Here is a 27965-nt window from a genome sequence, read left to right as displayed (position 1 = left end):
GTGCGTCAGCTGATTATATCACCTGTTTGAATTTGAGGCGCGTCAAAATCACGGGATTAAGGTAAATCTTACAGTTTCTGTGTTGTCCACTGTATACAATATTATTATTGTTATTATGGTGGCGATAAAAGCTATAAGCCAAAGCTTCTGTCGGCTGGCCCGAGGAGCATCTTTACAGATCAAATTCAACAAGAGCCGCGTGCTGAAGATGCGTTCCAGCGAGTGTCAGGTGAGTGTACGCTGAAATAGTCTGTTTTATTCAATGAAGTCTTCGATTTATTGATTATAAGCCACTATATTTTTCTCGTATGAACCGCCATTTGCAATTTGAATGTGCGAGACTTCCGGTGTACACGAGTTCTGTTTAAGTTTCATTTACAAACACACACAGAGCTCGTTTTGCAGCTTAATATTGTTCAGTTTTTGCTATTTTATCAATTTAATATAGCATTGTAATCAGATATACGTTTTTTTATCTACTTATTACTCTAGATGTTTACTTTAGAGCTTATAATGAACCGGAAGTTGCCAAATCAGGTGGAAAGCGCCTGTGTAGGTACTTTGTTTTGGGTTTTGCTTATTTATTTGTTTGTATTTATTAATTTTCAATTAAAAGTGCTTTATATTTGTGTTCATATTTTCAAATATACTTTTCATATATATTTTTATTTTAAACTTCCTCTCCAAAAAATAAATAAATAAATAAATATTCAGTTGAGCCAATCGAGAGTCATGTTGTGATGTAATGAACTATTTATATAATTTTAAAAAATAATTTCACCTGTCATACATTATGCAATCATATATTTAATTCTTACTATTATTTTCCAGAGTAATATTTACTTCTCACTGCCTGTTTGACATCACACTATGACACATGGTTATAAACGATTGCTTAATTCCTCTTAGTGCGCTATGAATGTGTCCTTTCAACATCTCCTGCCAGTTGTTGATGTCTCCATGTGAAACTGGTGGTTGGTGCTGGTTAAGTAAGGCTGTGGCTCCTATAACCTGTTGCGGTTATCCGCTCTGGTGGTATATTGAGTTTTCTCATTGCTCCATTCATTAAAATGGATAAACACAAGGTCAGGTGGGCCGTAGTGTGGGTCTCGTAGCACGCAGAGGTTGCTGGCTCTCAAGAAAGAGGTTTTAGTCAGAGCAACCACAGTTCCTCTTGCGGTGTGTTGCCATGGCAGGACTTCCCTTTCAAACAGGAAGTGACAGAGCTGTAAGAAAGAGACTCAGCAGGCGGTGTGTTTGTTTGAGAGGAGGTTTTAGAGAGTCGCTTTCGCTGTGGGCACAGTCCTGCCAACCTGATGAGGACATGTCCAAGAAAATGAGCAGTCTGGCAGTGCCCACGGGTCTGATGGTGAGTCCATTCAGGCCTAATGATGCTTCGTTTGGGTGTGAATTAGTTAGGAGATGCTTGATTTGTGGGTTTATGATCTTAAAGAGACAGTTTAATCCAAAAATGTGCATTATTTACTATGTCAGTTCAGTTTTTGGTTTATTCATCCATTAGGAGGACGTTTGAGTGGCGAATATAGTTGTAACCATCTGTGAAGTTTAAACTTTAATAGAGTGAAAGTTTTGCATTAGCTGTTTTGATTTGTTTTTAATCCCTATACCTGAAATTTCAAGTGTATTTAAACCATTTGTGTGTAAGTTTTATCAAAGATGTTGGTTTTTAGACACCGAAGGCTATGCAGTGTCATTTATTTACATTGGATACATTAATTTCTGTACGTGAGTACTGTAGACCGTCCAGAAATCCAGATAATATAGTCTGTTCGATTGATACAGATTATCAGTCCTACAAAATCATGCCAGTTAGACCTTTCATGATATCTATTTTTGGTTGTAGGATATATTGCACCAAGATACATTGCGATAATCAATATTATCGTCGTTTTATGCCATTATAAAATGCCATAATGACAGTATAATTGCATCACAATGCAAGTACACTCTTCCAAAAAGCACATAGTATTTTATTCCTCATAATATTTCATTTAATTATAGTCATTTTTTACATTGCATATCTTAAATAAATAATAATAAATGTAAACAAAAAAGTAACAGAGACTGCAAAATCTGCTAAAATATGTATTTTAATTTGTCTGGCACCCACATGAAAGTATACTATAGTAATTTACTATACTATAGAGATATTGCACGATTGTTTTTATGTATGGGTGATATATAGTCACCGGCCACTTTATTAGGTACACCTTACTAGTACCGGGTTGGACCCCTTTTGCCTTAAGAACCGCCTTAATCCTTCGTGGCATAGATGCAGCAAGGTGCTGGAAATATTCCTCAGAGATTTTGCTCCATATTGTCATGATAGCATCACACAGTTGCTGCAGATTTGTCGGCTGCACATCCATGATGCCAATCTCCCATTCCAACCACATCCCAAAGCTGCTCTATTGGATTGAGCTCTGGCGACTGTGGAGTTACTGAAAACTGTAATCAAAATAACTTGTTTTTCTACTTTCCAACTGTGTCGATAGATAGATGGATGGATGGACGGGTGGACAGGCAGATAGATGGACGGAAGGATGAACAGATAGATAGACGGACAGATATATTAATAGACAGACAGGCAGATAGATGGACAGATGGATGGATAGATAGATAGATAGACAGACAGACGGACGGAAGGACGGATAGATAGATAGATAGATAGATAGATAGATAGATAGATAGATAGATAGATAGATAGATAGATAGATGGATGGACGGATATATTGATTGACAGATGGACGGACGGACGGACAGATAGATAGATAGATAGATAGATAGATAGATAGATAGATAGATAGATAGATAGATAGATAGATAGATAGATAGATGGATGGACGGATATATTGATTGACAGATGGACGGACGGACGGACAGACAGATAGATAGATAGATAGATAGATAGATAGATAGATAGATAGATAGATAGATAGATAGATAGATAGATAGATAGATAGATAGATAGATAGATAGATAGATAGATAGATAGATAGATAGATAGATAGATAGATAGATAGATAGATGGATAGATAGATAGATGGATGGACGGATATATTGATTGACAGATGGACGGACGGACGGACGGACGGACGGACGGACAGACAGATAGATAGATAGATAGATAGATAGATAGATAGATAGATAGATAGGTAGATAGGTAGATAGATAGGTAGATAGATAAATAGACAGACAGACGGACGGACGGATAGATAGATAGACGGATGGGTATATTGATAGACAGACAAATGGATGGATGGATGGAAGGATGGACAGACAGACAGACAGACAGGCAGACGGATGGATGGATTTATGGATAGATAGATAGATATATAGATAGATAGATAGATAGATAGATACATAGATAGATAGATAGATAGATAGATAGATAGATAGATAGATAGATAGATAGATAGATAGATAGATAGATAGATAGATAGACGGATGGTATATTGATAGACAGACAAATGGATGCATGGATGGAAGAATGGACAGACAGACACAGGCAGACGGATGGATGGTTGGATAGATAGATAGATAGATAGATAGATAGATAGATAGATAGATAGATAGATAGATAGATAGATAGATAGATAGATAGATAGATAGATAGATAGATAGATAGATAGATAGATAGATAGATAGATAGATAGATAGATAGATAGATAGATAGATAGATAGATAGATAGATAGATAGATAGATAGATAGATAGATAGATAGATAGATAGATAGATAGATAGATAGATAGATAGATAGATAGATAGATAGATAGATAGATAGATAGATAGATAGATAGATAGATAGATAGATAGATAGATAGATAGATAGATAGATAGATAGATAGATAGATAGATAGATAGATAGATAGATAGATAGATAGATAGATAGATAGATAGATAGATAGATAGATAGATAGATAGATAGATAGATAGATAGATAGATAGATAGATAGATAGATAGATAGATAGATAGATAGATAGATAGATAGATAGATAGATAGATAGATAGATAGATAGATAGATAGATAGATAGATAGATAGATAGATAGATAGTGTGTGTTCCTCATTTTGATCTTTTCAAATACACTTATACTGTAGGTCCTAGCTTCACCTAAATAGTCAATGATGTGTCTTTATATAGAGTGCTTGCTAAAGAAGAAAAACCCGCAACAAGGTTCTTGAGTAACAATAAAAGTGTGTGTGTGTGTTGTCAGACCCGTGTCTAATGTTGTGTATAACGTCAGACACACCCATTTCCTGTCAGTGTGTGTGTGTGTGTGTTCGGTTCACAGAAATACACAGCTGTTTTTTGTGTGTGATTTCCTGACACCTCTTTAATTCATGATTGCTGTACTGTGTAGACCTCCATACACCTCCTGCTTTACTGACTGTGTGTGTATGTGTGTTTGCAGACTCAGGCGGTTTCTGATGGCGGTGAGTGTCATTTACTTCATCATGTCAGACAGAGAGACCACAGTGTGCACATCTTACACATCTTTGTCTTATTTACTCTCACACACACACACACACACAGACACACACAGACACACACAGACACACACAGACACACACAGACACACACACACACACACACACACACACACACACACACACACACACACACACACACACACACACACTCTTCTTTTGAATAATACTGGGTTGACCGGTGCTGTCAATAAGTCTAGTGTATATATATGTTTGTATATTAATAATGTACACACTGTTAACAGGTAAATAATATGTAGATGTTTGAAAGTAAATGTGCTGTAAATCAGTGTATGTGTGATGTTTGTTTGTTATTTTAAAATATTAACTTTATTTTTTTTTACTTATTTAGGGGTTTGATTAGATATTAAAGCATGTTAACAATGTATAGAATACTGTATTCAATTCTATTTTCAAAGTAATAAATAAATGAGTAATTAATAATAGGAAATATATAAATATGTGTATGTGTATGTATGTATCAAAACAGACACGTGTAAATGGGTTAGGCTATGTTCAATCATGTAAATGAATTAAATGTTGTAAATATATTAATTTATTATCTATTTTTAATATATTAAAAGTGTAAATGTATTTAATTGCTAATCTGGATATCATGTCGTTCTTTCTGAGAATATAGTGTAGAACTGCCTTAATCCTTCATGGCAGAGATTCAGCAAGATACTGTAAATATTCCTCAGAGATTTTGCTCCATATTGACATGATAGCATCACACAATCTCCCGTTCCACCACATCCCAAAGCTGCTCTATTGGATTGAGCTCTGGTGACTGTGGAGGCCATTTGAGTACAGTGAACTCATCGTCATGTTCAAGAAACCAGTCTGAGATGATTGAGCTTTATGACATGCTGCGTTATCCTGCTGGAAGTAGCCATCAGAAGATGGAGACACTGTGCTCATAAAGGGATGGACATGGTCAGCAGCAATACTCAGGTAGGCTGTGGCGTTGATGCTCAATTGGTACTAATGGACCCAAAGAAAATCTCCCCCACACCATTACACCACCACCACCAGCCTGAACCGCTGATACAAGGCAGGATGATCCATGCTTTCATGTTGTTGAGGCCAAATTGTGAGCCGAGCATCTGAATGTGTGAGCAGAAATGGAGATTCATCAGAGCAGCAACGTTTCTCCAATCTTCTATTGTCCAGTTTTGGTGAGTCTGTGTGAATTATAGCCTCAGTTTCCTGTTCTTAGCTGACAGGAGCGGCACCCGGTGTGGTCGTGGTTGGACGTGTTGTGTGTTCAGAGATGCTCTTCTGCAGAGCTCGGTTGTAACGAGTGCTTATTTGAGTTACTGTTGCCTTTCTATCAGCTGGAACCAGTCTGGCCATTCTCCTTTGACCTCTGGCCTCATCAACAAGGCATTTGCGCCCACAGAACTGCCGCTCACTGGAGATTTCTTCTTAGTCAGAGCATTCTCTGTAAAGCCTAGAGATGGTTGTGCGTGATAATCCCAGTAGATCAGCAGTTTCTGAAATACTCAGAGCAGCCCGTCTGGCAGCAACAACCATGCCACGTTCAAAGTTACTTAAATCCCCTTTCTTCCCCATCCTGATGCTCACTTTGAACTGCAGCAGATTGTATTGACCATGTCTACATGCCTAAATGCAGTGAGCTGCTGCCATGTGATTGGCTGATTAGAAATTTGCGTTGATGAGCAGTTGATAGGTGTACCTAATAAAGTGGCCGGTAAGTCATGTAAGTTATAAAATGAATTGTTAAATGCTTTTTAAATTGTGTAACACAAAAATATTTCTCTTATCCAGAGTTTATTTGAGGCAGACAAGGAAAAGTGTGTCATGTTCTTAGTTTATCTCATATTGTTGAAGTTTTTTTTCTGCTCTTCAAGGAGCACAGGATATCGTATGTCTTCTTTTTCTATTTATAAATAGGGCAATATTTAGAAAGACTTCTCTTTTAACCCTCCTGAAATGCCATTTTAACAGCAGAAAAAAATAGTTTTTTTAAACAAAAACACCCCAACATTAGAAAAAATAAATCAGTTTGAAGTTCATTCACAGTTTGGAGGGCATATTAAATGTTTAATTTGTCATCATAATTATACTTCAATACTTTGTCCATGACTGTGTGAACATCTCTCTGCTTTGTGTTTGCGTGCACAGAACTAAACCTGAGGTTGTCCAGCTGTGGCAGCAGCTCTAGCCTATCAGAGAGCTCCAGCAGGTCAGGTGGTTCGCAGGCGGCTGACGGTCCGGCCAGTCGTGTGGTCAGCTGGGCTGTCTGTTTCGAACACCTGCTTGAAGACCATGTCGGAGTGCGGTACTTTACTGTACGTTTTACTTCATCGCTTTAAAATACAGATATTTTTTTCTTAACAGATCTTAACGGAGACCTATGATTTCCATTTTTACCAGATGTAAAGTAAATTTCCTGTGTGTAGTGAAGTTTGAGCTGTAAATAGCACACAGATAACGTTTTCTAGCTCTGAAACGGACCCTTTTTGTGCTTTGATTCTAATTGTGGGGTTTTGGTCATTGTCGCTTTAAATGCAAATGAGTTTGTGCTCTTTTTCAAGAGTAGGCGGAGCTACAAATGTCTAGTCAGCATAGTGACAGATTCAAAACAGGATTAACGTTATCTGCATGTGTTCATTTGAACTTCATCTAGAACTCCACATCTATAATCCTCTTAGTCTATGCTGACATGATCTTCAGCAGCTCAAACACTCGAATGGCTAATGGACAGACGGCTGCTTCCCACTCAGGGCTGCTGTTTATGCTAATGAGATGGAGAGATGTGGGCAGGGCTGTCCCCCTCTGATGACACGTACAAAGAAAGAATGTCAATCAAAGTACTTCTGCAGACTGCAGATTCAGTCTGGTTATAAACAAATACAATTAATTCATGTTCACCAATAGAAGCTGGAGATATTCACACACTGCTGACACACAACTTGGTTTAATCCCCTTATAAAAGTGATTTCTGCCTAATAGGTCCACATTAAAAGTGCTTTAAAAAAATGTACATTTCAAATTCAATCTTTTATGTAATCTCAGTTGAAACATGAAGACAGAGCAAACTTTTTAAGTGTGCATTAATATTCACAGTCATGCAGCTTGTTAAAGACGGGTCTCCTATTATTTCTCAAAGTGATGTTTTATTGCTGTTTGACATTTGCATAATGACATTATGACTTTACTCAAGCTTGAACAGATCAACATTTCAGGTTACAGAGGGTAGTTGTCTGCGTTTGCACGTTGCAGATTCACAAAAGCATGTACGACTGATGATACGCTGCCAAAAATGCTTTTCATATTTAAGAGATTTTGTCTTGTTTCTAGTCTAAATATTTTTTAAAAATCCTAAATTAATAAGCATTTCTAGACCAGCAGAAATTAGTGTCCTGTTTTCAGAAATAAAGTGTCAAAATTAAGTGAGTTTTTCCCAAACAAACCAAATAATTGTTGGTCCAAAGGAAAATCAAGTTTAATTTGCTGACCCCACTGGCAGATTATTCAGCTTGTTTGAAGGAAAAACTCACTTCACTTTAACTCTTGTCTTATGTCTTGCAGGAGTTTCTCAGATCTGAGGTCAGTGCTGAGAATATTCTCTTCTATCAAGCCTGCGAGAAGTTCAAGAAAATCCCCACGAGCCGACTAGAGGAGGTATATTTTATAACGATGGTTTGTTCTGTAGACTACCGAAAGTATATAGCTTAAAGGGGCTAATAATATTGACCAAAATTATTTTCAATTAATATTGATATCCGAAATAACAAATAAGACTTTCTCCAGGAGAACAAATATTATCAGGCATACTGTCTAAATTTCCTTGCTCTGTTAAACATCACTTGGGAAATATAAAAAAAAGAAAAAGAAAACAAAACGAAATTCAAAGGGGGTGAATAATTATGACCTCAACTTAGAGCTGCACGATTCTGGCTAAAAAGAGAATCAGGATTTTTTTTTTGTTGCCTAAATAAAGATTTTCTCACGATTCTGTCGATGTAAAATAAAGATTATAAGTGAATTGGCTATTATTATTGCTATTCTCAAACGTGCGGTAAAGCAATAGGCTTTGTGTAGCTGTACTGTCGGTAAAAATGCTAAATTTTGTATAGACCTGGAATGGTGGACTTGAACAGGATTGTTCACCCTAAAGTAAAAATGTACTCAATGTACTCTCCCTCAAGTCATTTCAAACCTTTATGAGTTTCCTTCTTCAGGTGAACACACAAGAAGATATTTTGAAGAATGCTGAAATCCAGCAAGCATTGATTTCCATAGTATGAAAAACAAATGGAAGTCAATGGTTACAGCATAGGTCTCAAACTCAATTCCTGGAGGGTCGCGGCTTTGCACAGTTTTGCTCCAACCCAATACAACACAGCTGATCTAGTAGTCTTGAACAGCTTGATTAGTTGGATCAGCTGTGTTTTATTAGGGTTGAAGCAAAACTGTAGTAGTAAAAGTTTATTGTCCTTGACAGGAGATTTGTCATGGGCATCGCCATATTGCTGCAGACATTCAATTAAACAAACAATAAAAAACAATACAAAATACAACAATTACAAAATGTATAATACTAATTAAGATAGACTCTTATTAAATAAACCCACTGGAACAGGTACAAAGGATCTCTTATAGCGGTTTAACCTACACTTTGGGACTCTATATCTTCTACCAGAGGGAAGCAGTTCATAATGTGGAAACAAAAAATGAGTTGGATCGTTTACAATCCTTTCCACCTGATTGAGGACACAGTTCTCATATAAAACTTGAGGATTAAGATATTCATTGACAATTTTCCATGCTGTCTTTAAGAGATGCATCAGTTTAGCTTTACACTGAACAGATAGGTTGCCAAACCACACTGTGATGCCATACCTGACAATGCTTTCAAGAACTGCTTTATAAAACAACATCATGAGCTTCTTGTTAACTCCAAAAAGATGCAACCTCTGCAAAAAATACAATCTCTGGTGTAAACGAGAACAAACCCACTCAATGTGTGTTTTCCAAGTGAAAGAACTGTCGACGTAAATGCCCAAGTACTTATAGGTTTCTGACAGTGATAGGATGGTCATGTACAACCTGTAGACGATGGTCACCTCTACACTTTGGGTCAAATTCCATCTCTTCTGTTTTCTTAGTATTTTGTTTTAGCTCATTTCTATCACACCTCTCAACGAACTGACTGATTTCTGACTGATAGATAACACCAGTATCATCAGAGCTGCGGCCCTCCAGGAATTGAGTTTGAGACCTAGGGGTTACAGGTTTCCAGCATTCTTCAAAATATCTTCTTTTGTGTTTTACAAATTATAAACAACTACATGAAACGAGAGATAATAATGACAGAATTTAAATTTTTGGGTGAACTATCCCTTTAAGGGCTTCGTGTAAGTGCTTACCTCTGTAGCTTTCAATGAAAATGTATGAAGATGTGTCTAAAACACTTCCTTTTTATCTGGTGTACTGATGTATCCAGTTACCACACCATTATAGTTTTAACAACCATCAAATTGAAGCACATAACACAAACAAGTGATATAATAACCTGAAAATGCACTTTTGACAACCGCAGTTCAGCACTGAATCATCATTGTGCTGATATGCTTATATTGGACAGATAACAGCAACATTTATTTCTAGAACACGATTAAATACAAGATACGAGGTGTGTTATCATATTAGAAGTCCTTCTCCAAAACCACAGGCTACCACAACAATAGTCCAGCTTCATATTCACTAAAGCTTTGGAGATTAGTGTGTGTGTGTGTGTGTGTGTGTGTGTGTGTGTGTGTGTGTGTGATCTGTGCTGTGTATGATTTTAATGTTCATTCACAATGAGAAAATGACTGCTAAATGATGTCCTGTGTTCATCAGATGAAGAAAGAGGCGCGTTTGATCTACGACACGTTTCTGTCTGAAAGCTCTCTGCATGCGGTGAATATCGACGATACGGCGCAGACGGAGGAGCGTGAGCTGGAGATGCCCACGCCTGACATGTTTAATAAAGCTCAGGCACAGGTATAAAAATCACACTGCATGACAAAAAAAATCACACATGTTCATGAGGGTGAGGATGCCATGGCGCAGTTATTTTTGCTCAATTACATCATCAAATGAGTTGTATGTATATAGAGCTGCGTAGATTACACTCACTGATTACAAATTACATCGGTTTAGATTACCATTGTGATGATGTTAATTTAGTTAGTTCATTTGGATTACATTTAGATTACTTTTGCATTAAGATATTTTTGCTTAATTAAAAAATGAGTACTTTTGGATTACATTTATACACTTTTGTAATGCTTAGTAATTTTTGCTCAAAAGGGAAAGTTAGTTATTTTGGATCACATTTAGATTACTTTTGCATTAAGATATTTTTGTTTAATTAAAAATGAGTACTTTTGGATTACATTTGAACTACTTTTGTAATGCTAAGTAATTTTTGCTCAAAAGTGAAAGTTAGTTATTTTGGATTACATTTAGATTAATTTTGCATTGAGATATTTATGCTCAATCAAATGAAAAAAAAGTTATTTTGGATTACATTTAGATTACTTTTGTGATGCAAAGTAATTTTTGCTTAAATGTAAAAATAAGTTGTCTATGTAGAGCTGGGTAGATTAGTTACTGATTACAAATTACATCTGTTTAGATTACTTTTGTGATGATGAGTTATTTTCTTCAGTCAAATGAGAAAGGAGTACTTTTGGATTACATTTAGATTACTTTTTCATTTGATCGAGCATAAATATCTCAATGCAAAAGTTATTTTGCATGACATTTAGATTACTTATGATGCAAAGTAATTTTTGCTCAATTAAAAGTTCTTTTGGATTACATTTAGATTACTTTTGTGATGCAAAATAATGTTTGCTTAAAAGTGAAAGTTAGTTTTTTTGGATTACATTTAGATTATTTTCTTCAGTCAAATGAGAAAGGAGTACTTTTGGATTACATTTAGATTACTTTTGTGATGCAGAGTCATTTTTGCTTAATTTAAATGTGAAAATTAGTTTTTTGGATTACATTTATATTACTTTTGCATTTAGATATTTTTGCTCAGTTAAATGAAAAATGTATGCTTTTGGATTACATTTAGATTACTTTTGTGATGCTTAGTAATTTTTGCTTAAATATAAAAATGAGTTGACTGTATATAGAGCTGGGCAGATTAGTTACTGATTGCAAATTACATGACATTTTGTGGTCTGTAATAAAATTTCTTAGATTACACATTTATCATAATGTTATCTGAACACAATTGGATTACATTTAGATTACTTTGGTGATCAGATATTCTTGCTCAGTCAAATAAAAAAGTGCTTTTGAAATATACAGACAACTAGTCATTAATCACAATTACTGATCACAAATGACATGACAATTTGGCATCTGTAATATGATCAAGACAGTGTAATTTCTAAGAAAGCACATTTATGATAATGTAATCTGAATACATTTGGATTACTTTTGTTATGATGAGAGTTACTTTCATGTAAATGAATTACTAGTGTTTTTGAATTACATTGAGATTACTTTTGTGATGCAGAGTGATTTTTACTCAATTAAATGGGAAAATTTGTGCTTTTGGGATTATATTTAGATTACTTTGGCTTGGAGTTAATTACACTCAAGTGAAAAATGTATGCTTGTGGATTACATTTAGATTACTTTTGTGATTTTCAAATTTTTGCTTAAAAATAAAAATGTATTATCTATATATAGAGCTGAGTAGATCAGTTACTGATTACAAACTACATGATAATTTGTGGTCTGTAATAGAATTTTAATACATTTGGAATTATAGATTACTTTTGTGATGATGAGGGTTATTTTCACTTAATCAATCCTGAAAAATGAGTGTTTTGGAGTACATATAGATTACTTTTGTAATGCAAAGTAATTTTCGCTTGATTAAATGTTAAAAAAAAGTTAGCTCTTTTGGATTATATTTAGAGTTTGCACTCGGTTAATTACACTCAGTCAAGTGAAAAATATAAACTTTTGGATTTCATTTAGATTGGTGTTGTTATGCTAGCTCAGTTGTATATAGAAATGGGCAGATTAGTAACTGATTACAAATTACAACTTGCAAAAGTAATCTAAACGTAATCCAAAAGAACTCCTTTTTCTTAATATATACAAGTATATATATATATATATATATATATATATATATATATATATATATATATATATATATATATATATATATATATATATATAAATGAACCCTGTGTTAAAACCTTTTTTTGGATAATATTAAATGCATGCAATTATTTACGCATCTATGCAAATAAACAGAAATAAAAACTGAAATAAAAAAAAGCTCAATCTTTAATTAGAAAAGTGTGAAGATAATATTTTGAAGCAAAGAGTTCTGTCTGTAAATGCTGAAAGACAGTCTCCAGTGGTTTCCAGTAATGGTTTATCATTTGCAGATCTTCAAGCTGATGAAGATGGACAGCTACACCAGGTTTGTTCGCTCTCCGCTCTACCAGAACTGCATGCTGGCTTGTGTGGAGAGTCGTCCTCTGCCCAGCATCGGGACCCCGGAGCCCAAGAGCAAGATGTCCAAAAAGAGCGCAACGCCGCCCAGCAACAGAAAGGTGATGCATTTAAAGACATAGCAGGTATAATAGTCAACATTCTGGCTCAGAATGAAAATTAAATAAATTATTTAAATTTGTCAAAATTATTACCATTTTTTAAAACCTGTGATATAGTTTTATTGTTTAGATATTGTTTAGTTCGTTTAGTGTGTTTCTTGATGTTTTTATGTAAATTAATGGTGCAGTTTACTAGTTATTAGCAAATAGTTTCCACCCCGGAGTGTTGTAGAGTCTGTGAGTGTGGGAAAATGATGGCGTGTCTTTGAGTGAGAAACACACAGACCACAGCAGAAGAAGGCCTTATGTGTGTGCTCATGTGCGTGTGTTTGGAGCAGAGCGTGGAGCTGAAAGTGCCCTCATCAGACAGCAAGACCAGCCGGAAGAAGAGGTTAGAGAACAGAGGCTCATGGGGAGGTACATCTGACTCAGCTCTGCTCTATCAGTGTGTCTGATCTACACACACACACACACACACACACACACACACACACAGATACACAGATACACACCGCTGCTGCTGCTCACTCTATTATACACACACACACACACACTACTGCTGCTGCTCACTCTATAATCTACACACACACACACACACACACACACACACACACACACACACACACGCTGCTGCTGCTGCTGCTCACTCTATAATCTACACACACACACACACACACAATACTGCTGCTGCTGCTCACTCTATAATTCGCGCACAGACACACACACACACACACCACTAATTCTGCTTACTTTATAATGTGTGCACATGATGCTTACTGTAAAATACATACACACACACATACACACAACTGATGCTGCTTATAGTATAATGCACACACACACACACACACATTGCTAATGCTCACTGTATAATACACACACAGACACACACCACTACTGATGCTCACTTGACAATGCACGCACACACACACCACTAATTTTGCTCACTATAATTCTCGCACACATCATTGCTAATGCTCACTGTATAATACACACAAAGACACACATCACTGCTGCTGCTCACTGTGAAACACACACACACACACACACACATACACACACGCATACATCAGCAGTGCCATTTTCTTTACACTGAACTGAACGTCAACATTGACATTTACACTGCAGTGAAGTGCAGCAGTTTCAGTTTAACTCCTGAACTCTATAGATAATAATACATGTAAACATTAAAGTGCAGGGTGAAGAGTAACAGGCTGTGATATCTGCTTCCAGATCTGTTATCAGCTGAAAAGTTGCCAGATTTGGTTTTTATATACAGTATAGGCGATATACAGTTGAAGTCAGAATTATTCATCCCCTTTGAATTTTTCCTCCTCCTTAAAAATATCGGTCCCACTTTATATTAAGTGTCCTCAACTACTATGTACTTACATCAACAAAAAAAAAAAAAAAACAGTGTACTTACTGTGTTTATAATGTATTTGAGAACACTTGTGGTGCTTTTGAGTTGGGATAGAGGTTGGGTTATGGACCGGTTTGGTGGTGTGGGTAGGTTAAAGGGTGGGTTAAGGTGTAAGGGATGGTCAGCAGTGTATTTACAAATGCAATTACAAAAGTTAATTACTGATGTATTTACATGCATGTATTTAATCAAGCCAAAGTACACAGTAGATACATGTATTTATACATTAAGTACATTATAACAAACTATTAATTCCTGTGTAAGTACATGTTAGTTAAGGCCACTTAATATAAAGTGGGACCAACATATTTCCTAAAGGATGTTGAACAGATTCAGGAAATTTTTACAGTATGTCTGATAATATTTGTTCTTCTTGAGAAAGTCTTATTTGCTTTATTTCGGCTAGAATAAAAGCAGTTTTTAATTTTTTAAATACCATTTTTAGGTCAATATTATTAGCCCCTTTTAGCAATATACTTTTTTCGATAGTCAACAGAACAAACCATCATTATACAATAACTTAGCCTAATTATACAATAGCCTAATTACCCTAACCTGCTAGTTACCCTAATTAACCTAGTTAGGCCTTTAAATGTCACTTTAAGCTGTATATAAGTGTCTTGAAGAATATCTAGTCTTATATTATGTGCTGTCATCATGGCAAAGAGAAAATGAATCCATTATTAGAAATTAGTTATTAAAACTATTATGATTAGAACATCTGTTCTCCATTAAACAGAAAAAATAAACAGGGTGTCTGATAATTCAGTGGGGGCTAATAATTCTTACTTCAACTGTATATTATATCACAAGAAATGATTGAGCTCATGTCCCAATGGTGTAACTTCTCTTTTCTTCTTTTCTTTTTTAGGAGGGTAATACCATCCAGCCCATATGAGAAAACAGAAGTGCTTTAGGACTCTGGATGGATGTAACTATTGTTAAGACCTTAAAAAATGAGGAAGCTGCATCGAGTTTCATGCTGATGCTGAGATCTGATCTGTGTATCTGACACTGGCTGCTCAAAACTGCTCATGCATACAAAATTCAACAAACATAAAAGTGATATCTCCTACACACACACACACACACACAAACACGCACACACAAACACACACACACACACACACACACACACACACACACACTTCATGAAAAGACAGAATTAGGTGCTGTAAACACTCGGGTTTTCTAGGCTTGTCACAATAATCAATATATGGACTGATGGTACAACACATGGACATGAGCTCAATCAACAATAGTTACATCCATCCAGAGTCCTAAAACACTTCTGCTTTCTCATATACAGTAGGCTGGACGGTATTTCCCCCCTAAAAAGAAGAGAAGAGAAGAGAAGAAAAGTTACACCATTGTGTAGTCTTTTTTTTTTTAATTGGAGTGTTTGAAATTAATATTTGGTAGGTTTTTTTTGTACTATGAGTTTAAACCCAATAGTGTCAGAAACCCTTAAAATTAATAGAAAAAATAAAATAAAAAGAGCTAGAGAGAGATCTCCTGGCCCAATATAGCAGCATCCGCTCTATTCATAGTGTCTGAAGCAGCTGGTCCAAGGATCTTTCTAAACCTCTTAATTTAGAGAAGCTGCTCTGCTCTGATTGGCCAGATTTCACTTTACTCTTCTCTAATTGGTCTGATCTGTATCTACTATGCTTTAATTGTTCAGACTCTGTTCTACCTTGCTCTGATTGGTCGTTCTGATTTACTGTGCTCTGATTTGTCTCTACATTGCTCTTATTCGTCAGATCTGATTCTTCTCTGCTCTTACAGGTCAGAGATCTGAAGCCTCTCTGAAAGGTCAGATCTAGGTTTACCGTGCCTTGATTGGTCAGATCTAGCCTTGCTGTGCTGTGATTGGTTAGATCTGGCTTACTGTGCCCTGATTAGTCAGATTGGACTATATTGTTCTCTGATTGGTCTGATTTGGATCTATTATGCTTTAATTGATCAGACTTGATTCTACCATGCTCTGATTAGTTGTTTTGATTTTCTATTCTCTGATTGATCAGATCTAGCTCTGCGTTGCTCCGATTGGTCAGATCTGGCTCTTCTTTGGTCTTATTAGTCAGATCTAAAGCTACTCTGATAGATCAGATCTGGGTTTACTGTGCTTTGGTTGGTCAGATCTAGCCCTGCGGTGCTCTGATTGGTCAGATCTGAATCTACAATGCTTTAATTGTTCAAACTTGGTTCTACCTTGCTACGATTGGTCAGATTTACCTGTTCTTTGCTCTTATTGGTCAGATCTGACGCTACTCTGATTGGTCACATGTGGTACCACTCTGTCCCAATTGGTCAGATCTGGTTTTACTCTGCTTTGATTGGTCAGATCTGGCTTTACTCTGCTACTCTGCTTTGATTGGTCAGATCTGGCTTTACTCTGCTTTGATTGGTCAGATCTGGCTTTACTCTGCCCCAATTGGTCAGATCTAGCCTTACTCTTCTTTGATTGGTCAGATCTAGCCTTACTCTGCTCCAATTGGTCAGATCTAGCTCTACTCCACTCTAATTGGTCAGATCCAGCTTTTTTGATCTACTCTATTTGGTCATATGCCTATGTCTGCTGTGATTGGTCCACCACTTACTGCAAATTCCCAAACACACTTCACTATAGGATCCTTTTACATTCACAAGCATCTAAATAGACACTACATGAAGGATAATATCTGGAAAAGCACAACAGACGCACTAGCTTTTATTTTCCTTCTGTTTTCAGCTATTGATCATGAATTAGATTAACAGTGTGTGTGTGTGTGTGTATTTGTGTGTGTTTTCAGCGGATCAGTCATTTGAGCGCATGGCAGTATCTCGTAAGGAGTCTCAGATCTCGGTGAAGTCTAACAGCAGTCTGGAGTTGGTGTCTGGATCCGGCAGAGCGGAGGTAAATCATCAAAGCACATATTTATTGAAAGGGGAAGAGAAACCAATTTGTAACTTGTGTAATAACTACAGTAGATATTTATAAATGATATTGGAGAACGTTTATATTTAGGAAATGTTGTTGGCATAATATTAAAAAGGGATTCTTATTTTTAAATATTTATTTTTGATCAAATTGAAAGACTTTTTATCAGTGGTATCGTTATCTTTTGTTATTGTTATCTTTTCCAAACTGCGGTAAACCTTGAAACCGATGCCCATGCCTAGTCTGGAGTGTGAATGATCACTACAGTAGTCAGTGGTGCTAAATGCTGATGTGTTGTTGTTGTTGCATTAGAACGGGCGCTGCAGTGTTGCCGTCTCGGATCCCGAGGCCTTGAGTTCTGGATCTCCAACAGCCGATAAATACTGCTGCGTATACCTGCCGGACGGGACAGCCAGCCTGGTGTCAGCCAGAGCCGGTCTGAGCCTCAGAGACATGATCAGCAGCCTGTGTGAGAAAAGAGCCTTTCCTCTGCGGGACGTCCTGCTATACCTGCGGGGAAAAGACAAGGTCAGACATTAAGACTAAGATTGTTTTGTTGAAAAGTGTGTTTGATTGAAGATGTAAGAGCCATAATTTGATTTAGTATAATTTATTAATAATGCTCAAATTCATGTACAGTTTACACATGTTATGTTTAGTTGTGCACATTTGCTGATTTCACCCCTACTCCTTTACTTGTGATGGTTTGCTCTGCCTTTATTGGACTGTTTGAAGTTATATTATGAGATATGATAGTGAAAAAGATGGAGCAACAAAGGTTTTTTTGACTGGAGTGCATATGAATTCAGTAAACATCTTTAATTAAAATGAAACCAGAGTTAATTTATTGCTATTAATAAAATTCTGATAATACATTTCATATAAAACATGCATTACAGTTTCTTTTTTTAGACCACAAACAAACAAACAAAACTCGTCGCACTTATATGACTTTAGGTTCTATAATAAATATGTATAATATTAGAATAAAATATAAATAAATAATATTATACAAAAGGAATTATGAGAATGAAAGGCAGAAATTAGGGATATTTCTATACTTGTAAAATAACTGAAGGGTCCATCTTCTTTGTTATCTAAAACAGGTTGCCAAGTAAGATAAAACATATCAGTAAATCCTCCTATAATATATCGGGTTTTTTCCCAATTTTTTTCTTTAAGGTCAAGTGCAGTAAAAGGTCAAGTGGTGTAAAAACAGAGGATTTCCCTTCCATTTGAGCAATATTAACCTTCTATTGTGATATTTTTATCAGTTTTGCGTTTGTTTGTTTGTTTGTTTGCTTGATTGGTTACCCAAGAGTGAAAATTCTGTCATCGTCAAGTGTTTTTTTTCTTGTGTTGAAGACAAAAGAAGATATTTTGAAGAATGGTGGAAACCAGTAACCATTAACTTGCATAGTAGGAAAATATACTGTATGCTATGGGAGTCAAGGTTTAAACTCCCCTAATGTGCATTTTTTATTTTATTTTATTTATTTATTTATTTATTTATTTATTTATTTTTTTTTTTTTAATTTATTTATTTATGTTAAACATAAAAAATATATTTTGAAGAATGTTGGAAACCGGTATCCATTGTCTACCATTGTGGGAAAAATGTATATTTATATTTTAAGGTTTGCAGCAGTTTTTAAAATATCTTCATTTGTGTTCTACTGGAGAAAGAAACTCAAACGACCTTTTAATATGCATTGTTTAATTTATTTATGATAAAAATAATTTATATTATATTTTTTATTTTTGATATTTTTATTATATTTTTTATTTATTATATTATATAATATTATGTTTTTATTATATATTTTTTATTTTATTATATTTTATTTTATTTTGTTAAAGTATATTATATTATGTTATATTTTATTATTTTTTATTATATTATATTTTTTATTTGATATCATTTTTATTTTTATATAATTTTTTATTGTATTTTTTATTTATTATACTATTTTATATTTTATTATATTTTTATTTATTTTGTTATGTTTTATTTTTTATGTTATTAAAGTATATTATATTTTATTATATTTTTATTTATTTTGTTATGTTTTATTTTTTATGTTAATAAAGTATATTATATTTTATTATATTTTTTATTATATTATATTTTATTATATTTTTATTTGATATGTTTTTTATATTATATTATATTATATTATATTATATTTTAGGAATACTAGATTCTGATTGGTCAATCATGACACACACACACACACACACACATACACATGCACACATTGCAAATTCAATTAATTATTCAGCCCATTATACTTGCTTGTAGATCAATGTATTACTTGAGTTTTGTTATCGTTGAATGATCAATGTTTCACCCGTCTCATGTTTTACCCATCTGCCATTCACACAAGCTAATAAGCTGGATCAGGAATAACATGCCAGGTTTGTTTAGCACGTATAATTAAGTGTCATCTATGTGAATATGCAAAGAGGAATCTTGTAATGCTTGGAATATTTATAAAGCATAAATAAAGGAAATAAAATCGGGCCCAAAACTGAGCCCTGTGGCATGTGAAACACTGTAACACTTTTAACATAAGATACCAGCATTTAATCATTTCATTTTTTGTAAGGTGCACATTTCTTTCCCCAAAATATAAGCAGTGAATTGAGCTCTGCTGATTTCTGTACATGTGAAATGATGACTTTAGGCATGAGAGCATCTGAGTACTGTTGTTTTGTTTTGTGAATGGGAACACATTTAAAATGACTATAGAATGTCTTTGCAGCTGTTTATTTGGCTTTTGAGTGTGTGCAAGTGGTTCTCTGGAGATTCAACAATCTCCACACTACTGTTTTTATTGGTACAAATAAAACACATATATACGAGTTGTCTTGGTACAAAAGTTTTATGAAAGGTTATTGATTTTTATATGAGTATTTATGAAAAGAGTGTGTGTTTGTGTTTGTGTCAGCCTCTGTCTCTGGATCAGGACTGTTCAATGTTTGGAGATCAGCAGCTCAGCCTGGAGCTCAAAATCACTTTTGCGTGAGTCTTTTTCTCTCTCTCTCTCTCTCTCTCTCTCTCTCTCTCTCTCTCTCTCTCTCTCTCTCTCTCTCTCTCTCTCTCTCTCTCTCTCTCTCTCTCTCTCTCTCTCTCTCTCTCTCTCTCTCTCTCTCTCTCTCTCTCTCTCTCTCTCTCTCTCTCTCTCCTATGGGTTAAAGGTGCAGTATGTAAGTTTGACACCCAGTGGTTAAACTAGGTATTGCACTCCTGGATCAAAACAAACGCAAGTGCAGGTTGCCAGATTGAGAAGCAAGTCTGACAATCAAGCCTTAAATCATGTTCTATATACATTTTCCATATTAAAATAAGTTTTTGTTCTAACCAACACCTGAAATTTATATTTAAAAAATAGTTTCTATTTCTCACAGCTGCACAATGATCAGCTCAGCTACAGCTCATGTGCTTTATTCAGTGTTTAATGCTAATAGTGTGAGTCTGAATGCTGTTTTGCATGACACTTATTGCCATACTACTGAAAGCAGCAGCAGAGAGTTCAGCTCAGATCTGGACAATAAAATGAAATGTCTGAAATTGAGCTTTAGATCTGAGACTCAGTGCAAACCAACACATATCAGTGATTCAGCATCTACAAATAATCATGTTCAAGAGGTTTAATGTGTTAGATTATAAAGCTTGACTGGAGTGCAGGAGTGCACTATTCTGTGCTTCTGAATGGCTGTATTTACATTGCTGTCGTGTTTCGTCTGGTGCAAACAGCCTAATCACTGCATATCTCATCATGTAGTGTGTTGTTAGGACACTTGAGTAACCTGCTCACCTAATGTTTACACTCATAATATTTACATTATTTTCTAATTAATAACCTCATGTGGAACTCTCATTTCGGAGTCTGCTACTGTCCACTGGAGGTCACATTTCAGTCACGGACGCATGCTTTCAGAGCCTTTATGAATGAATAAATGAATGAAATGTGCTGTTTTCCACTATCTGGCAACCCGAGTGCTGAAATATAATTGGCTAAACTGGCAGTGGGCGGGTTAAAAGAACCAAAACAAAGACAATCATTCCGGCACGTAACGCACATGTTCAAAGCAGAATATCTGACTTCAGCATTGTTTTCCAGACAAACAAGAATGTCCACTGAGCATGTCTCTGAATATCTGCACACATATTATGGCGCTTTTAAGCTGTAGAAGAGTCAAAATCTGAAACACAGCATCTTTAAGGCCTTTAAAAGTAAAGTTCATTCAAAAATGGAAATTTACTCTCCTGCAGGTGATATTTTAAAGAAAGCTGAAATCCATCGACATCCATAGTATAGCAAAAACTAATGCTACAGATGTCAGTGGTTACAGGTTTCCAGCATTCTTCAAAATATCTTCTTTTGTGTTCAACAGAAGAAAGAAACTCAAACAGGTTTGAAACAAGAGTAAATTGCAGCAGTTTTAGTTTTTTGGGTGAACTTTCCCTTTTAAAGTGGCCTTAAATCTGGGAAGCAAGACTTAAATTCATATATACTGTGTGTGTGTGTGTGTGTGTGTGTGTGTGTGTGTGTGTGTGTGTGTGTGTGTGTGTGTGTGTGTGTGTGTGTGTGTGTGTGCGTGTGCGCGTGCGTGTGTCCTTCTGTCTGTCTCTGTATGCAGGCTGGAGATAGCATTTTTAGGAAGGACGATCGGCATCATAGCGAAGTCCAGTAAGAGTGTTGGTGAAGCTCTGTCGTCCGTCCTGGAGAAGCAGCAGCTGCGGCCGCAGGATGTGCAGCTCTCTCTGGTGCGCAGATACACAACACCTTCTGCTTCAATCACACACATCAGCAATGCTGTAAAGATACTCAAATACATAATCAACATTCATCTCTTTTTAAATATTGTTTGTGTTCCAGAGTGGCTCAAACGATGCTCTGAACATGAGCACCAGTGTGTTTCGTCTCGCCAACAAAACAGTGCGCTTGGACAGAGGTGTGTGTGTGTGTGTGTTATTAGTAGCCAGAGCCAGATTATTAGAAATTAAATAATAATATTAAAATAAGAAATGATTAGTTAATATATCTCTTTTTTATTATTTAGCATGAATTAAAACATTATACTTTTTAAAAATATTTTGTTTACTTTTGTAATAATAGAAAAGTTATGAAAAATTACAACATTTGCTAAATTATTATTATTATTGTTATTATTATTGTTATTGTTGTTTTATTATTATTTTTTATTGTTGTTTTATTATTATTATTGTTGTTGTTTTATTATTATTATTTTTTTAAATGTTGTTTTATTATTATTATTATTATTATTATTGTTTAATTATTATTATTATTATTATTATTATTATAGATTCTTTTTAGCTCTGCTTTTTAGTTGTGTATTTATATATGTATTTATATATATATATATATATATATATATATATATATATATATATATATATATATATATATTTTACATTTAATATTAGTTTGTAATACTAAGTTTATGCTTACAATTGTAAAATATATAATGTCTATAATTATAAATAAATGTACATAATTATATGCATAATTCTCAGTCAGTTTATTTGAAATTAAATACTACTAGTATAATAAGAAATTATTAATAGATATCTTTTTTATTTAACATGAATGCATTAAAGATGATTAATTTTTCGATTACATTTGTAATATAAGAAATGTTATGATAAAATACAACTTGCTAAATGTTTTAAATTATTATTATTATTAATATAGTTTTTTGTTCTGCTGTTTAGATGTTTATTTACTATTTATCATACTTAATTTGTTGCACTAAAGTTATGTTTACTATTATGAAGTATAGAATATTATTAATATTTATTTGAAATTAATTAATAATATTTATAAAGTAAGACATTAATAATGGTTGCATTATTTGTGTTTAATGTGAATGTATTAAAGTTCTGTAATGTTTAATATTTTATTTACATTTTTAATATTAGAAAAGAAATGAAAAAATACAGCAAATAGTTAAATGTACTGTTATAAAGTTATGAATAATTATAATAAATATACATATATGCAAGTAAATTATACGCACAATAGTTGCTCAGATGTTGCTTTAGTATGTCAATATAAATTGTGCCTCATTTATAAATGAAATAAATTTGAACTAAATATGAACTGGATCATTCTTTGAAGCAGAAACTAAATGCATAAGCTTAACACATTTTAACATGAGAGAGAGTTAGACTTAAGATGATAAATGCTGTTGTATTTCTTGTAGTGCAGTTGTGCAGTGCTGCTCTTCTCTGCTGTCGGCTCGTGTTGCTGCTGTTGTTTCTCTGCTGTCACTGCAGTGTTTCACGCTCTGTGTTCAGATGCAGCGCTCAAACCACAACTCATTCAGAAACGGTCAAACTCATTAACATGCACAGAAATCAGCCAATCACAGCAGAGCTCATTTACATGCAGGAAACAACATGATCTTGCAAAGTCGTAAAATAAGATGGTAGCACTTTAGGTCAGAGTTCATGCTATTAACCACTGGCTTATTACCTGCCTATTATTAAGATATTAACTGCTTATTAGTATAAAGTTGCATGATCTTATACTGCATCCCTAATACTACCCAAAACCTAAACCCAACTTCTACCTTCCTAACTATTAATAGACAGCGAATTAGTACTTTATTAAGCTAGTAGTGTTCGGTAATGGTTTAACACTGTGAATTGGGTCCTAATTTAAAGTGTTATCAATAACATTTGTTAAACGCTGTAATCTTGCAATTGAAAGTAATTTAAATGTAACATTTAATTTAAATTTAAATATATTTTAATAAGTCTAAAGTAAACGTTTAAGATGGTAGTTAAACTGTAGATTATATGCTTTTGTTGCATGCAACTACTTCGGTCCTGCCAATGATCCTGAATCGTTTTTAAAACATAAGTTTGGTAGAGCAAAATATTTTAATGTGATCATAAAAAATATAATCTAATTGTATTTTATTTTATATAATGGCACAGACACGCACAACAATGCACTGATCATCAGCCTGACTGCACTGTGCAGGAGACAGCAGCTCCACCAGACCCACACACACAACAATACAGTCAGCAGACTGATGGACATTCTCCCTTCGTACGTGTCATCAGAGGGGTAAAGCCCCGCCCACTAGTGATCATCTCTCCCTCATTAGCATAAGAAGTTAGTCTTGTTTTTGAATCTGCCACTATACTAACACACAGGCGTTTGTAGCTCCGCCCTCTTCTGAAAAGAGCTCAATTTAATTTGCATTTAAAGTGACAGGCGTTTGTAGCTCCGCCCTCTTCTGAAAAGGCATTTGTAGCTCCGCCCTCTTCTGAAAAGAGCTCAATTTAATTTGCATTTAAAGTGACAGGCGTTTGTAGCTCCGCCCTCTTCTGGAAAGAGCTCAATTTAATTTGCATTTAAAGTGACAGGCGTTTGTAGCTCCGCCCTCTTCCGAAAAGAGCTTAATTTAATTTGCATTTAAAGTGACAGGCGTTTGTAGCTCCGCCCTCTTCTGAAAAGAGCTCAATTTAATTTGCATTTAAAGTGACAGGCGTTTGTAGCTCCGCCCTCTTCTGTAAAGAGCTCAATTTAATTTGCATTTAAAGTAACTGGCATTTGTAGCTCCGCCCTCTTCTGAAAAGAGCTCAATTTAATTTGCATTTAAAGTGACAGGCGTTTGTAGCTCCGCCCTCTTCTGTAAAGAGCTCAATTTAATTTGCATTTAAAGTAACTGGCATTTGTAGCTCCGCCCTCTTCTGAAAAGAGCTCAATTTAATTTGCATTTAAAGTGACAGGCGTTTGTAGCTCCGCCCTCTTCTGAAAAGAGCTCAATTTAATTTGCATTTAAAGTGACAGGCGTTTGTAGCTCCGCCCTCTTCTGTAAAGAGCTCAATTTAATTTGCATTTAAAGTGACAGGCGTTTGTAGCTCCGCCCTCTTCTGTAAAGAGCTCAATTTAATTTGCATTTAAAGTGACAGGCGTTTGTAGCTCCGCCCTCTTCTGTAAAGAGCTCAATTTAATTTGCATTTAAAGTGACAGGCGTTTGTAGCTCCGCCCTCTTCAGGAAAGAGCTCAATTTAATTAGCATTTAAAGTGACAGGCATTTGTAGCTCCGCCCTCTTCTGAAAAGAGCTCAATGTAATTTGCATTTAAAGTGACAGGCGTTTGTAGCTCCGCCCTCTTCTGAAAAGAGCTCAATGTAATTTGCATTTAAAGTGACATTTAAAGTGCCATTATATAAAACAAAACGCCACAATTAGGATCAAAGCCTGACAGGGTCAGTTTCAGAGCGCCAGAAAACGTTATCTGTGTGCTATTCTCAGCTCAAACTGAAACACACACTTTAGAGACATCAGTTAAAAAAGGGCAGGCAGTAAAACAAGGGCAATTTGTGTGGGGAACTTGCAGACTTGGCAACCCAACACATTTCTTACAGTATTTGTGACTATTAATGTTTGGTAAGATTACAGTAAATAAACATTAACATTAATTAATGCTAATTTTTCAGTCTTTACAGATGCAATATTGCATTAAATATTTGAGATTTAACTATGAATGATGAATAATTATCCTCTGAAACTGCTGCAATTTCTTCTTCAAGCGATTCATATCCTGCTGTTAACCACTTGTAGCTTATGCAATGTCTGTATTAAATTATAAATCACACTAATAATACTAATGTGTGTGTGTTTCAGCTGCTCTGGAGATTCAGACCTCTTCACCATCAGCCAGAGCAAACAGCCGAGGCAGAAAACATCAGGACGTGGACGGTAAAACTCACAATAATCATACTAGAACCCTCACTCTAGTGTTCACTCTGAGAGCAACCTTTGAGTTCAGATGCCTTTAGTTTTAGTTTTGGTAGTGTTGTGTAGTAGATTGAGTGTTGTGTTGTGTGTGTCGTCAGGTCTGGTGGAGCTGCTGAATCGAGCGCAGTGCAGTCGTGCTGATGATCAGCGTGGGTTACTCACTAAAGAGCAGCTGGAGATCCCGCAGTTCCTGCAGCTGCCAGCAGGAGGAGCGGAGGACCAGGAGTGCGCACTATAACACACACACACACAGACTGCAGGAGTGAAGCTTGACACTGCTTCAGCGTGTGTGAGTGAAGTGTTTGCCAGAGTATACTTGTGTGTTTTGGTTTGTGTGTGTGTGTGTCTGCATGTGATAGTGAGTGTTTGTGTAAGGGTGTTGTGGAAGTAAGTGTGTTTCTGTGTGTGAATGTGTGTGTTTGTGTGTGTGTATGACAGTACAGATTGTTAACCCTCAGAGTGTGTGTATATTGTGTATATTTCAGTACAGAGCTCTTGTAAATGCACAGATGAATGATGGAGGATTGTCTTAAAGGGACAGTACACCCAAAAATGAGTACTCAGTCATCATTTCCTCAGTTTCCTTCCTCTGTTGAATGCAAATGAAGATATTCTGCCATTGACTTCAATGGTATTTTTGTTCTTGCTCTAAAAGTCATCGACTTCTTTTTTCCAACATTCTTCAAAATATCTTCTTTTGTGTTCAACATGAAATTCACAAGTGTTTACTTTTGTGAAATTATAAAATTAAAATTTTGCATGAACTGCCCCTTTAAATAAATTAAAAACAAAGCAAAAACAGCTCAAACTACATTTTCCCTGATAAAAAAAGACTATTTATTTTCATATCAGGTTGTTGTTGTGTGCCATATGAAGTTTAGCTTGTATTTTCCAGCACATGTTTGATTTGGAAACACATTTGAGTGACTTTATATGGGGTGTTTTGCTCAGAGTGACTGATTAAAGAGGCTGATGTGGGGAATGTGCACAGAGTGTGTGTGTGTGTGTGTGATGCATGTCAATTTTTTTGCACTCTTTACTTCATGTGGTGAAACTCAATCTGATATGAGAGGAGGCGAACGCAGATCTAAACATCAATCTTCTCTCGTTTACACTCTGCAGGGTGTCATTATTAATCAGCAGGACTCTTATTTTGATTCTGCTCCTTTCTTATTTATTTATTGACATTTTTTAGTGCAGTGTTTGGTTGTTTCTGTCGAATGAAAGCATCCACTTGACAATAAAACAACCAGAACACATCCATTATTGCAAGATTGAGTGAATTCATGAACATTCTCAACATTTATAACATTTATAAAAATATTCGTTGCCCAAAAGTCAAATCAACCCTGCGAGTAGGGACGCAGATTTTTAGCCCATCATTATTTTTGCTTATTTACTCGAGTAAATGTGTGTAAATCTATATTTATTCAGTTTTAAATTAATTTCAGTAATATTATTGACTAATATGAAAATGTTCATCTGATTTATTGTCAATGCAGTTTGTACAGTAATATTATCTGTCTTTTAGTAGAGATATTATATGAGAGACTTGCTTTGTTTTCCAAATAAAGTGGATCTAATTGGATTTGAATTTTAAACGTTAAATAAAAGTTTAAAAGATTATTTTTTAATTCACATATTAAGGTTTTAGTTAGGGTTGTCACGATCACCAGCAATCTACAACCAGAGATCGCAGGTAAACAG

The 27965-nt window shown here is 35.1% G+C and overlaps 1 protein-coding gene across 5 annotated transcripts; it reads left to right on the top strand.

The window, feature by feature from the left end:
- rgs14a (regulator of G protein signaling 14a) lies at positions 1-27517 on the top strand. 5 transcript variants are annotated; one of them, NM_201304.1, is given in 14 exon segments: positions 1-229; positions 4437-4458; positions 6661-6827; positions 8071-8163; positions 10387-10530; positions 12957-13124; positions 13463-13541; positions 17343-17446; positions 17783-17998; positions 20422-20495; positions 22118-22244; positions 22357-22432; positions 26145-26219; positions 26357-27240. In NM_201304.1, coding segments are annotated over 14 exon segments (1599 nt in total). In that variant the 5' UTR covers positions 1-115; the 3' UTR covers positions 26497-27240.
- Positions 27518-27965: the final 448 nt, after the last annotated feature.

The sequence above is a fragment of the Danio rerio genome, chromosome 14, assembly GCF_049306965.1.
Source record: "Danio rerio strain Tuebingen ecotype United States chromosome 14, GRCz12tu, whole genome shotgun sequence".
In the NCBI taxonomy this organism is placed as follows: domain Eukaryota; kingdom Metazoa; phylum Chordata; class Actinopteri; order Cypriniformes; family Danionidae; genus Danio; species Danio rerio.
Note: the sequence above shows the minus strand (reverse complement) of the source record. Positions and strands in the feature narration are given on the sequence as shown.

Excerpts from the sequence above, each read along its gene's own strand:
- rgs14a (XM_009307644.5), top strand. The coding sequence starts at position 1,190 with ATGGCAGGACTTCCCTTTCAAACAGGAAGTGACAGAGCTGTAAGAAAG. Across the intron at positions 17,447-17,782 it reads CTGGATCCGGCAGAGCGGAG|AACGGGCGCTGCAGTGTTGC; the intron begins GTAAATCATCAA and ends TTGTTGCATTAG. Across the intron at positions 17,999-20,421 it reads ACCTGCGGGGAAAAGACAAG|CCTCTGTCTCTGGATCAGGA; the intron begins GTCAGACATTAA and ends TGTTTGTGTCAG.